This window comes from Oncorhynchus nerka, linkage group LG6 (assembly GCF_034236695.1).
Source record: "Oncorhynchus nerka isolate Pitt River linkage group LG6, Oner_Uvic_2.0, whole genome shotgun sequence".
Taxonomy (NCBI): Eukaryota; Metazoa; Chordata; class Actinopteri; order Salmoniformes; family Salmonidae; genus Oncorhynchus; species Oncorhynchus nerka.
This window is the reverse complement of record NC_088401.1, coordinates 72791711-72804642: the sequence shown is the minus strand read 5'-3', so window position 1 is coordinate 72804642 and position 12932 is coordinate 72791711. Positions and strand designations below refer to the sequence as shown.

General features: G+C 47.0%; 1 protein-coding gene across 3 annotated transcripts in view; it reads right to left on the bottom strand.

Annotated features, from left to right (window-relative positions):
• LOC115130075 (protein Daple-like) overlaps window positions 1–12532 on the bottom strand; it is a 37622-nt gene extending 25090 nt beyond the window's left edge. The window contains exons 1-10 of one of the 3 annotated variants that reach the window (XM_065019854.1): window positions 12319–12532; window positions 8801–8949; window positions 8438–8546; window positions 7667–7736; window positions 7490–7548; window positions 7201–7284; window positions 6931–7071; window positions 6531–6679; window positions 6078–6159; window positions 5820–5978 (exon numbers count right to left, since the gene is read on the bottom strand). In XM_065019854.1, the coding sequence (XP_064875926.1) occupies window positions 5820–5978; window positions 6078–6159; window positions 6531–6679; window positions 6931–7071; window positions 7201–7284; window positions 7490–7548; window positions 7667–7736; window positions 8438–8546; window positions 8801–8949; window positions 12319–12378 (1062 nt within the window). In that variant the 5' untranslated portion in view covers window positions 12379–12532. The remainder of the gene's footprint in view (window positions 1–5819; window positions 5979–6077; window positions 6160–6530; window positions 6680–6930; window positions 7072–7200; window positions 7285–7489; window positions 7549–7666; window positions 7737–8437; window positions 8547–8800; window positions 8950–12318) is intronic. The other 2 variants (XM_029660845.2, XM_065019853.1) reach the window with 2 other exon arrangements.
• Window positions 12533–12932: the final 400 nt, after the last annotated feature.

Here is a 12932-nt window from a genome sequence, read left to right as displayed (position 1 = left end):
AGAGACAGGGAGAGAGAAAGAGTCAGAGACAGGGACAGGGGATAGAGACAGAGAAAGAGTCAGAGACAGGGACAGGGAATAGAAACAGAGAGAGAGAAAGAGTCAGCGACAGGGACAGGGGATAGAGACAGAGAGAGAGAAAGAGTCAGAGACAGGGACAGGGGATAGAGACAGAGAGAGAGAAAGAGTCAGAGACAGGGACAGGGGATAGAGACAGAGACAGGGACAGGGGATAGAGACAGAGAGAGAGAAAGAGTCAGAGACAGGGACAGGGGATAGAGACAGAGAGAGAGAAAGAGTCAGCGACAGGGACAGGGGATAGAGACAGAGAGAGAGAAAGAGTCAAAGACAGGGACAGGGGATAGAGACAGAGAAAGAGTCAGAGACAGGGACAGGGGATAGAGACAGAGAGAGAGAAAGAGTCAGAGACAGGGACAGGGGATAGAGACAGAGAAAGAGTCAGAGACAGGGACAGGGGATAGAGACAGAGAGAGAGAAAGAGTCAGAGACAGGGGATAGAGTCAGAGACAGGGACAGGGGATAGAGACAGAGAGAGAGAAAGAGTCAGAGACATGGACAGGGGATAGAGACAGAGAAAGAGTCAGGGACAGGGGATAGAGACAGAGAGAGAGAAAGAGTCAGAGACATGGACAGGGGATAGAGACAGAGAGAGAGAAAGAGTCAGAGACAGGGGATAGAGACAGAGAGAGAGAAAGAGTCAGAGACAGGGACGGGATAGAGACAGAGAGAGAGAAAGAGTCAGAGACAGGGACAGGGGATAGAGACAGAGAGAGACGGGGACAGAGAGAGAGAAACAGTCAGAGACAGGGACAGGGAATAGAAACAGAGAGAGACGGGGACAGGGGATAGAGACAGACAGAGAGAGAGAAAGAGTCAGAGACAGGGACAGGGGATAGAAACAGAGAGAGACGGGGACAGGGGATAGAGACAGACAGAGAGAGAGAAAGAGTCAGAGACAGGGACAGGGGATAGAAACAGAGAGAGACGGGGACAGGGATAGAGACAGACAGAGAGAGAGAAAGAGTCAGAGACAGGGAATAGAAACAGAGAGAGACGGGGACAGGGATAGAGACAGAGAGAGAGAAAGAGTCAGGGACAGGGAATAGAAACAGAGAGAGAAAGGGACAGGGGATAGAGAGAGAGAAAGAGACAGGGACAAGGGATAGAGACAGAGAGAGAGAAAGAGTCAGAGACAGGGACAGGGGATAGAGACAGAGAGAGAGAAAGAGTCAGAGACAGGGACAGGGGATAGAGACAGAGAGAGAGAAAGAGTCAGAGACGGGATAGAAACAGAGAGAGAGAAAGAGTCAGAGACAGTGACAGGGGATAGAGACAGAGAGAGAGAAAGAGTCAGAGACAGGGGATAGAGACAGAGAGAGAGAAAGAGTCAGAGACAGGGACAGGGAATAGAAACAGAGAGACGGGGACAGGGGATAGAGACAGACAGAGAGAGAGAAAGAGTCAGAGACAGGGACAGGGACAGGGGATAGAAACAGAGAGAGACAGGGACAGGGGATAGAGACAGACAGAGAGAGAGAAAGAGTCAGAGACAGGGACAGGGAATAGAAACAGAGAGAGACGGGGACAGGGGATAGAGACAGAGAGAGAGAAAGAGTCAGGGACAGGGAATAGAAAGAGAGAGACAGGGACAGGGGATAGAGACAGCGAGAGAGAAAGAGTCAGAGACAGGGACAAGGGATAGAGACAGAGAGAGAGAAAGAGTCAGAGACAGGGGATAGAGAGAGAGAGAGATGGGGACAGGGGATAGAGACAGAGAAAGAGTCAGAGACAGGGGATAGAGACAGAGAAAGAGTCAGAGACAGGGGATAGAGACAGAGAAAGAGTCAGAGACAGGGGATAGAGACAGAGAGAGATGGGGACAGGGGATAGAGACAGAGAAAGAGTCAGAGACAGGGGATAGAGACAGAGAGAGAGAAAGAGTCAGGGACAGGGGATAGAGACAGAGAGAGAGAAAGAGTCAGGGACAGGGGATAGAGACAGAGAGAGAGAAAGAGTCAGAGACAGGGGATAGAGACAGAGAGAGATGGGGACAGGGGATAGAGACAGAGAAAGAGTCAGAGACAGGGACAGGGGATAGAGACAGGGAGAGAGAAAGAGTCAGAGACAGGGACAGGGGATAGAGACAGAGAAAGAGTCAGAGACAGGGACAGGGAATAGAAACAGAGAGAGAGAAAGAGTCAGCGACAGGGACAGGGGATAGAGACAGAGAGAGAGAAAGAGTCAGAGACAGGGACGGGATAGAGACAGAGAGAGAGAAAGAGTCAAAGACAGGGACAGGGGATAGGGACAGAGAAAGAGTCAGAGACAGGGACAGGGGATAGAGACAGAGAGAGAGAAAGAGTCAGAGACAGGGACAGGGGATAGAGACAGAGAAAGAGTCAGAGACAGGGAATAGAAACAGAGAGAGAGAAAGAGTCAGCGACAGGGACAGGGGATAGAGACAGAGAGAGAGAAAGAGTCAGAGACAGGGACAGGGGATAGAGACAGAGAGAGAGAAAGAGTCAAAGACAGGGACAGGGGATAGAGACAGAGAAAGAGTCAGAGACAGGGACAGGGGATAGAGACAGAGAAAGAGTCAGAGACAGGGACAGGGAATAGAAACAGAGAGAGAGAAAGAGTCAGCGACAGGGACAGGGGATAGAGACAGAGAGAGAGAAAGAGTCAGAGACAGGGACGGGATAGAGACAGAGAGAGAGAAAGAGTCAAAGACAGGGACAGGGGATAGGGACAGAGAAAGAGTCAGAGACAGGGACAGGGGATAGAGACAGAGAGAGAGAAAGAGTCAGAGACAGGGACAGGGGATAGAGACAGAGAAAGAGTCAGAGACAGGGAATAGAAACAGAGAGAGAGAAAGAGTCAGCGACAGGGACAGGGGATAGAGACAGAGAGAGAGAAAGAGTCAGAGACAGGGACAGGGGATAGAGACAGAGAGAGAGAAAGAGTCAAAGACAGGGACAGGGGATAGAGACAGAGAAATAGTCAGAGACAGGGACAGGGGATAGAGACAGAGAGAGAGAAAGAGTCAGAGACAGGGGATAGAGTCAGAGACAGGGACAGGGGATAGAGACAGAGAGAGAGAAAGAGTCAGAGACATGGACAGGGGATAGAGACAGAGAAAGAGTCAGGGACAGGGGATAGAGACAGAGAGAGAGAAAGAGTCAGAGACATGGACAGGGGATAGAGACAGAGAGAGAGAAAGAGTCAGAGACAGGGGATAGAGACAGAGAGAGAGAAAGAGTCAGAGACAGGGACGGGATAGAGACAGAGAGAGAGAAAGAGTCAGAGACAGGGACAGGGGATAGAGACAGAGAGAGACGGGGACAGAGAGAGAGAAACAGTCAGAGACAGGGACAGGGAATAGAAACAGAGAGAGAAGGGGACAGGGGATAGAGACAGACAGAGAGAGAGAAAGAGTCAGAGACAGGGACAGGGGATAGAAACAGAGAGAGACGGGGACAGGGGATAGAGACAGACAGAGAGAGAGAAAGAGTCAGAGACAGGGAATAGAAACAGAGAGAGACGGGGACAGGGGATAGAGACAGAGAGAGAGAAAGAGTCAGGGACAGGGAATAGAAACAGAGAGAGAAAGGGACAGGGGATAGAGAGAGAGAAAGAGACAGGGACAAGGGATAGAGACAGAGAGAGAGAAAGAGTCAGAGACAGGGACAGGGGATAGAGACAGAGAGAGAGAAAGAGTCAGAGACAGGGACAGGGGATAGAGACAGAGAGAGAGAAAGAGTCAGAGACGGGATAGAAACAGAGAGAGAGAAAGAGTCAGAGACAGGGGATAGAGACAGAGAGAGAGAAAGAGTCAGAGACAGGGGATAGAGACAGAGAGAGAGAAAGAGTCAGAGACAGGGACAGGGAATAGAAACAGAGAGACGGGGACAGGGGATAGAGACAGACAGAGAGAGAGAAAGAGTCAGAGACAGGGACAGGGACAGGGGATAGAAACAGAGAGAGACAGGGACAGGGGATAGAGACAGACAGAGAGAGAGAAAGAGTCAGAGACAGGGACAGGGAATAGAAACAGAGAGAGACGGGGACAGGGGATAGAGACAGAGAGAGAGAAAGAGTCAGGGACAGGGAATAGAAAGAGAGAGACAGGGACAGGGGATAGAGACAGCGAGAGAGAAAGAGTCAGAGACAGGGACAAGGGATAGAGACAGAGAGAGAGAAAGAGTCAGAGACAGGGACAGGGGATAGAGACAGAGAGAGAGAAAGAGTCAGAGACAGGGGATAGAGACAGAGAGAGAGAAAGAGTCAGAGACAGGGACAAGGGATAGAGACAGAGAGAGAGTCAGAGACAGGGGATAGAGACAGAGAGAGAGAAAGAGTCAGAGACAGGGACAGGGGATAGAGACAGAGAAAGAGTCAGAGACAGGGACAGGGGATAGAGACAGAGAGAGAGAAAGAGTCAGAGACAGGGACAGGGGATAGAGAGAGAGAAAGAGTCAGAGACGGGGACAGGGGATAGAGACAGAGAGAGATGGGGATAGAGACAGACAGAGAGAAAGAGTCAGGGACAGGGAATAGAAACAGAGAGAGACGGGGACAGGGGATAGAGACAGACAGAGAAAGAGTCAGAGACAGGGACAGGGGATAGAGACAGAGACCGGGGATAGAGACAGAGACCGGGGATAGAGACAGAGACCGGGGATAGAGACAGAGACCGGGGATAGAGACAGAGACCGGGGATAGAGACAGAGACCGGGGATAGAGCCAGAGACAGGGGATAGAGCCAGAGACAGGGGATAGAGCCAGAGACAGGGGATAGAGCCAGAGACAGGGGATAGAGCCAGAGACAGGGGATAGAGCCAGAGACAGAGGATAGAAACAGAGACCGGGGATAGAAACAGAGACCGGGGATAGAGCCAGAGACAGGGGATAGAGCCAGAGACAGGGGATAGAGCCAGAGACAGGGGATAGAGACAGAGACCGGGGATAGAGACAGAGACCACCGGGGATAGAGACAGAGACAGAGACCACCGGGGATAGAGACAGAGACCGGGGATAGAGACAGAGACCGGGATAGAGACAGAGACCGGGATAGAGACAGAGACCGGGATAGAGACAGAGACAGGGGGTAGAGACAGAGACCGGGGGTAGAGACAGAGACCGGGGACAGAGACAGAGACCGGGGACAGAGACAGAGACCGGGGACAGAGACAGAGACCAGAGACAGAGACCGGGGATAGAGACAAAGAGAGGGACAAAGATAGAGAGGGGATAGACACAGAGACAGGGGATAGAGACAGAGAGAGGGAGAGAGACAGGGGATAGACAGAGACGGGGGTAGAGACAGACAGGGGACAGAGAAGGAGACATGAGATTGGGACAGAGACAGACAGGGGACAGAGACCGAGACAGGTAACAGCATTCAATGTCCCAGTAGAAAAACAAGGCATAGCACCTACAATACCTAGCACCAATACTACAGGTATGTACAGATCTGAAGAAACTGCAAAGTATTATCTCTATTGAGGGAGCTCACCTACTGTAAGCCCATCTGCAAACACAGAGGGAAGTAGCTAGGGGGAAGGGGCTGAGGGTTGTTTTGGGAATGGGCCAACCATCAGCTGAGTGTGGCTACAGTTGACGGTAGAGGTGGTGTGGTACCTTCAATTGTGCCTGTGTGTGGCAACAGTGTGTGGTGTATTGGTGGCGATACCTTCAGTAGAGTCTCTGTGTACTAAATAGTGTGTGGTGTATAGGTGTAGAAACCCTCAATAGTGTCTCTGTGTACTAAACAGTGTGCAGTGTATTGGTGGAGATACCTTCAGTTGTGTGCGAGTGACTTCCAGGCTGCGTAGTCTATGAGTGCAGCTCTGTACTTCTGTCTGCAGCTGCTCGGCTCTGCCTGCACGGTCACGAAGACAGTCCAGCTCGTCACGCAACGCTCGCATTCCCCGCACCTCACCCTGAAGACTGCGGTTCTGCCCAACACACACAAGATAGAGGTGAGGTTAGAGGAGGACAAAAGTAGCAGAAAGTTCTGGTCCAGTTACTGGTAGTGATACCAGAGAAAATCTTACCTCTTTCTGAAGTTTCTTCAGCTGCTCGTCCATAGTTTGTACTTCCTGCTTGTGATCCAATAGTTGATCCCCTTTGTCTTCCCTTTAGAAACAGACGTCATTATTGCAATAGTATTGTACTACTAAACTACAGACACCTCTTACAGAATAGTCCTCTTCCAATTTAGAAACCTTAAACACACACTTGTCTTTTGTATTCCCTAGAAATGGACGACATGCTGTATGTAGTTCTAACAGTTACCAGACATCTCTCAAAGAAAAGTCTTCCTCCAACTTAAAAACCTTAAACACACACTTGTCTTTTGTATTCCCTAGAAATGGACGACATGCTGTATGTAGTTCTAACAGTTACCAGACATCTCTCAAAGAAAAGTCTTCCTCCAACTTAAAAACGTTTTGATGCACACACTGACATGACGGTCTCACACACACAAGCATACACACACGTCTTACAGTTCTTGTTTGAGGCGTCGTAGTTTGGCCCTGCTGTCTGCTAGCTGGACAGCCAGACCCTGGGGCTGCTCGTCAATGTGACCACCTCGGGTTGCCATGACAGACTCAGCCTGCTGGACCTCACTCTTCCAACACAACTCTGCTATCCTCTGAGAGAGGGCGGAGGGAGAGACAGAAGGAAAAAGAGAGACGGAGAGAGATGATAGGAAGGTGATGAAATCAGGATCAGGTTCTGTGTGAATCTCGGAGAGGAAGAAACCCTTAGAGCTTTTTAAATCAGGTTTGACACAGCGATGCTTTCATTTGGAATACACTCTCCTATAGAGGCTGAAAGGCCTGGTTTCATCATTCAATCCCTCTTTGTTGTTCTGGACCTATTTGTGAGTATTTGTCTGTGTACCTCCAGGTGTGTGTCCCTCTGTGCCAGCAGGCCTTGGATCTGTCTGGCCATGGAGCCAAAGAGCACCTGTAGCTCCACCCCCTCCAGCCCTCCCAGCTCCCCCCACTGCAGCGGCAGCACCGCTCTGGGGTCCTGGGTCACCTGCAGGAACAACAGTTTCTTACCTCTCTATGGTAATAACAGTATGTGACTGAGCATTCCAGCACAAAATGGCTGACGTGGTGAACGTTAATAGTGGATATGAATAAATGAGTAGGGAACTGAACCGACCTCCTGGATACAGTTGGCAATGGCAGTTTGAGTCTCGATGTCCAGCGACTGGATTTGCTGTATGAATGTTTCCTTCCTCTCACACTGTTGTTGATCAACAAAGAGTAGTCAGTAAAGTTGGCTCAGTGTGTGTGTGTGTGTGTGTGTGTGTGTGTGTGTGTGTGTGTGTGTGTGTGTGTGTGTGTATTTGTGTGTGTGTATTTGTGTGTATTTGTGTGCGTGTGTATTTGTGTGCGTGTGTATTTGTGTGTGTGTGTGTGTGTGTGTGTGTGTGAGAGAGAGAAATCACCTGTACAGCACATCCCAGTAAAAGCAGGAGCAATCTCCTCAACTCCTCCACTGCTGCCTCTAAAGACACAGATACTCTTATACTCTCACTCTTATGACTCTCTTGTTCCCATCATACTCTCATAGACAACATAGGAGCCCAATCAGAGATTCTGTACTTTCAACTGACTCTTTTTACCTGTTAGGGGGTCTTGCCCCAAAATGGCAATGTTCGGAAGAGGCATCAGAATCAGCTGCTGTAGGTCTTCCTGTAGACAGAATCAGAGGGAGAGCTTGAAAGGATTCAAACATTTATTTATTGAAATTTCCCTAACCACATTGCAGTTACTGTATTCAAATCAACATTGAAATGACAAAACCTTCCAGTTTAGTTCAGTTTAGAATATAAACACAGATGACATCAGAGGGGAAAGTAGACCAATTTGTTCATGTATGTTTCAACGTAGTACGATGACTATATTTAGTTCTCAGACACAAGCCCTGGTAGAGAGAAATTAGGCTGCAGAGTGACCACATGCTGCTGGTGGTTTAAGGTTTCACAGCCCTGCCAGTGTGACCAGGAAACACGAAGCAAGAAGTGAAACCACAAAAAACAAAATGACATCGTAGCAACATCAAACAAGACTGAATTGTTGTCATGACAAACAGTCCTGTCAATAAATTGTATCCAAAACATTTCTGAATAAATCCCAGAATATTATTTGAAACTTGCTGGTGTCCCTCCCATGATGCTCCACTGTTCAGAGGGTTTGAATGACTTATCAAAAGCAGGAACTCAAACAGTGAAGACTCATGTTTTTGTGTGTTTTGTAAATTGTATTGGACTAAAGTTCATTTCTCGCAGAGATTTTCCTGGATGTCTCCCTAGGCTCAAGTCTGGACCTTGTGTGGTAAATTACTCTGAGATGTGATTGTGTATCAAACAAAATCATGACACAAATACCAATACCTGGTAGAAGGCCCTGAGGTGTCGGTTGAGGATGGAGAAGTTCTGGACTCGGAGCATCTGGTCATCTCTCCCACTGAGGTACAAATGCTCCAGCTTGGGGTTGGGGTCTCTGGGAATGACAGACAGACAGACAGACAGACAGAGTGGGGATTGAGCCAGTGTGCACGTCTACTTGTGCCATAAAAGCTCTCACCTCTTAGCAAAGGTAACTATCCCAGCCCAGTATTTCACCAGCTATAATACCTTTGATCAGGTAAAGTAAAATAAATGTATTACATTGAATCCTTCAGTACACATTCCATGCTATGGAATGTGTACTTCCTGCTTGTGACATTTGAGGCCTGTGCAAAGGTGTGAACTTACATGACCCTCATGACCTCGTTGAGAAAGATCCCATTGGTCAGCCTCAGGTAGCGGTCATGGGAATTCTGGGACTTGTAGTTCACCTCCATGTACTGGTTGAAGAACATGACATTGTCCTCCCTGTCCACTACACCATCAAAGAGCTGTACCTGAGGGAGGGGGCATCCTATTAGGGCCTTTAATTCAATCTGTAGCGGTGAAGATCCCTTTTATAGCGCGATCAACAATTAATGTCGCGGAGACTGCATTCACAGTAAACGCTGTATACACTATATATACAAAAGTATGTGGACGCCCCAAATGAGTGGTTTTGGCTATTTTAGCCACACCCATTGCTGACAGGTGTATAAAATTTAGCACGCAGCCATGTAATCTCCATATACAAACATTGGCAGTAGAATGGCCTTACTGAAGAGCTTAGTAACTTTTAACATTGCACTGTCATCAGAAGCTATCTTTCCAAAAAGTCAGTTTGTCAAATTTCTGCCCTGCTAGAGCTGCCCCGGTCAACTGCAAGAGCTGTTATTGTGAAGTGGAAACGTCTAGGCACAAAAACGGCTCAGCCGCAAATTGGTACACCACACAAGCTCACGGAATAGAACCGCAGAGTGCTGAAGCACGTAGAAATGGTCTGTCCTCGGTTGCAACACTCACTACAGAGTTCTAAACTGTCTCTGGAAGCAACGTCAGCACAAGAACTGTTCATCGGGAGCTTCATGAAATGGGTTTCCATGGCTGAGCAGCCGCACTGCACTAAGATCACCATGCGCAATGCCAAGTGTCAGCTGGAGTGGTGTAAAGCTCCACGACATTGGACTCTGGAGCAGTGGGAACACGTTCTCTGGAGTAATGAATCACGACTTCCCCATCTGGCAGTCTGACGGAAGAATCTGGGTTTGTCGGATGCCAGGAGAACACTATGTGCCCCAATGCTGTAAAGTTTGGTGGAGGAGGAATAATGGCCTGGGGCTGTTTTTCATGCTTCGGTCTAGGCCCCTTAGTTCCAGTGAAGGGAAATCTTAATGCTACAGCCTACAATGACATTCTAGACGATTCTGTGCTTACAACTTTATGGCAAAAGTTTGTCAAGATCGGTGTGGACGAACTTGACTGGCTTGCACAGAGCCCTGACCTCAACCCCATCGAACACCTTGGGGATGAATTGGAACGCAGACTGCGAGCCAGGCCTAATCGCCCAACGTCAGTGCTCGACCTCACAGCAATGTTCCAACATCTAGTGGAAAGCCTTCCCAGAAGAGTGGAGGCTGTTATAGCAGCAAAGGGGGGACCAACTCCATATTAATAAACATGATTTTGGAATGAGATGTTTGACGAGCATACTTTTGGTCATGTAGTGTACATTGGCTCAATCGGAAATGACCTTTAAATGTGAACCGCGCCACAACATAGATATTCTGCGCTACGGATTGAATCGAGCCCTAAATTCTATAGAAACACAATAAACGGTGCCTTCGGGAAATATTCAGATCCCTTGACTTTTTCCACATTTTGTTACGTTACAGCCTTATTCTAAAATGGATTAAATAAATAAAAATCCTCATCAATCTACACACAATACAACATAATGACAAACGAAAACAGGTCTTTTGAAATGTTTACAAATATATTAAAAATGAAAAACAGATACCTTACTTAAATAATTATTCAGACCCTTTGCTTTGAGACTCGAAATTGAGCTCCGGTGCATCCTGTTTCCATTGATCGCCCTTGAGATGTTTATTCAATTTGATTGGAGTCCAACTGTGGTAAATTCAATTGATTGGATATGATTTGGAAAGGCACACAGCTGTCTATATAAGGTCCCACAATTGACAGTGCATGTCAGAGCAAAAACCAAGCAATGAGGGCAAAGGAATTGTCCATAGAGCTCAGAGACAGGAACGTGTCGAGGCACAGATCTGGGGAAGGGTACCAAAACAATTCTGAAGGTCCCCAAGAACACAGTGGCCTCAATCATTCTTAAATGGAAGATATTTTACTCTTCCTAAAGCTGGCTGCCCGGCCAAACTGAGCAATCGGGGGAGAAGGGCCTTGGTCAGGGAGGTGACTAAGAACCTAATGGTCACTCTGACAGAGCTCCAGAGTTCCTCTGTGGAGATGGGAGAACCTTCCAGAAGGACAACCATCTCTGCAGCACTCCACCAATCAGGCCTTTATGGTAGAGTGGCCAGACAGAAGCTACACCTCAGTAAAAAGGCACATGACAGCCCGCTTGGAGTTTGCCAAAAGGCACCTAAGAACTCTGACCATGAGAAGCAAGATCCTCTGGTCTGAAACCAAGATTGAACTCTTTGGCCTGAATGCCAAGTGTCAGGTCTGGAGGAAACCTGGCACTACCCCTACAGTGAAGCATGATGGTGGCAGTATCGTGCTGTGGGGATGTTTTTTAGTGGCAGGGAGACTAGTCAGGGTCGAGGCAAAGATGAATGGAGCAAAGTACAAAGAGATCCTTGATAAAAAACCTACTCCAGAGTGCTCAGGACCTCAGATTGGGGCAAAGGTTCACCTTCCAACAGGACAACGACCCTAAGCACACAGCCAAGACAACACACGAGTGGCTTCGGGACAAGTCTCTGAATGTCCTTGAGTGGCCCAGCTAGAGCCATGACTTAAACCCGATCGAACATCTCTGGAGAGACCTGGAAATAGCTGTGCAGCAACGCTCCCCGTCCAACCTGACAGAGCTGAGAAGGTCTGCAAAGAAGAATGGGAGAAACTCCCCAAATACAGATGTGCCAGGCTTGTAGTGTCATACCCAAGAAGACTCGGTCTGAATACTTACGTAAATGGGTTTTGGATTTTGAATAAATTAGTAAGAATTTCTAAAAACCTGTTTTTGCTTTGTCATTGTGGGGTATTGTGAGTAGATGAGGGGGGGAAAACAACTTATTCCATTTTAGAATAAGGCTGTAACGTAACAAAATGCGGTAAAAGTCAAGGGGACTGAACACATTCCGAAGGCACTGTACAACCTAAATAATGTATATAGAGACCACATGGGGATCACTGCAAACAGAGAAAACTGCTATCTGGAATCTGTGGTGTAGATCAATGAAACCCGAGATGGTCATATTTTACTGAGAAATAAATAAGAAAGGGAATAGGAAGTCACAGATATAAGGTAAAACAACAAGATACATTCTATGAGCCATTGTAGAGAAAGCTGTGAAAAGGAGAAGTTTGAGAACTAAGTGTTGTTTGCTGTTATGACAAAAGTTATGACAAGCATTTACATCTGATTCAAGTTCAACCCATCCGTGTTGTTATAACTTTTGTAAAAGAGTTATACTTTATTTACAAAATGCATAATCTCATAAGTGTTTTTAAATTTACACGTCGTTTATTTACAGGATTTGTATGTATTGATACTCCATAAAAGCAAAACAACAGCAATAGGCTATGTGTTTTTATATGTTATAAAAGACTATCATCATCACGTATATCTAGGTCTACTACTATAGCATCTGAAAGTGATTTAAATAAGCTTTGACACATACCCAAGTCACCAACGCACTTTCCATGAATTCTTCTAGAATGTCCATTATGTTAGAGTCCATGGTGTCGCATAAATAATTTACAAACTTCTATAAAAAAATATAAATAAAATATATCCTACATTATTAAAGCAATTTTACTAAATACTAAATCCATTGTGTTCGTCATTTCAGTTCCCCTCCCTCTCTCTTCCTCTATCTCACTTTTTCAGTTAGTGCTGGTGGTAAGCACATTGCAAAACCACACCGGAATTTCTTAACGAACACATTTCATTAGTGCTTTAGGCCTACCCGGAACAATCACCACCTTTACCAGTGAGTTTGTTTCCAGAAAAGAAAGTCGCTCAATGACAAATGAGTAGGTGGTTTGAGATGGATGGAAAATATTAGACTACTTTGTGCGCACTGGGGTTCCTTGCCTAGACGTTTGTAACAATGTTTATATTACAATTCACTTATTCAGTTGTTTGTAGCCTATGCATCCGATTGATCAAGATATACTATAAACAAGTTCGAAATGGTCAATTCAGTAGGACAGGCGTTCGTTGCGCTTTCAGGTGTAATGCAATGGCGAACCCTGGTGGAATTATGGTGAAAGGTCGGTAGTCTACTATATG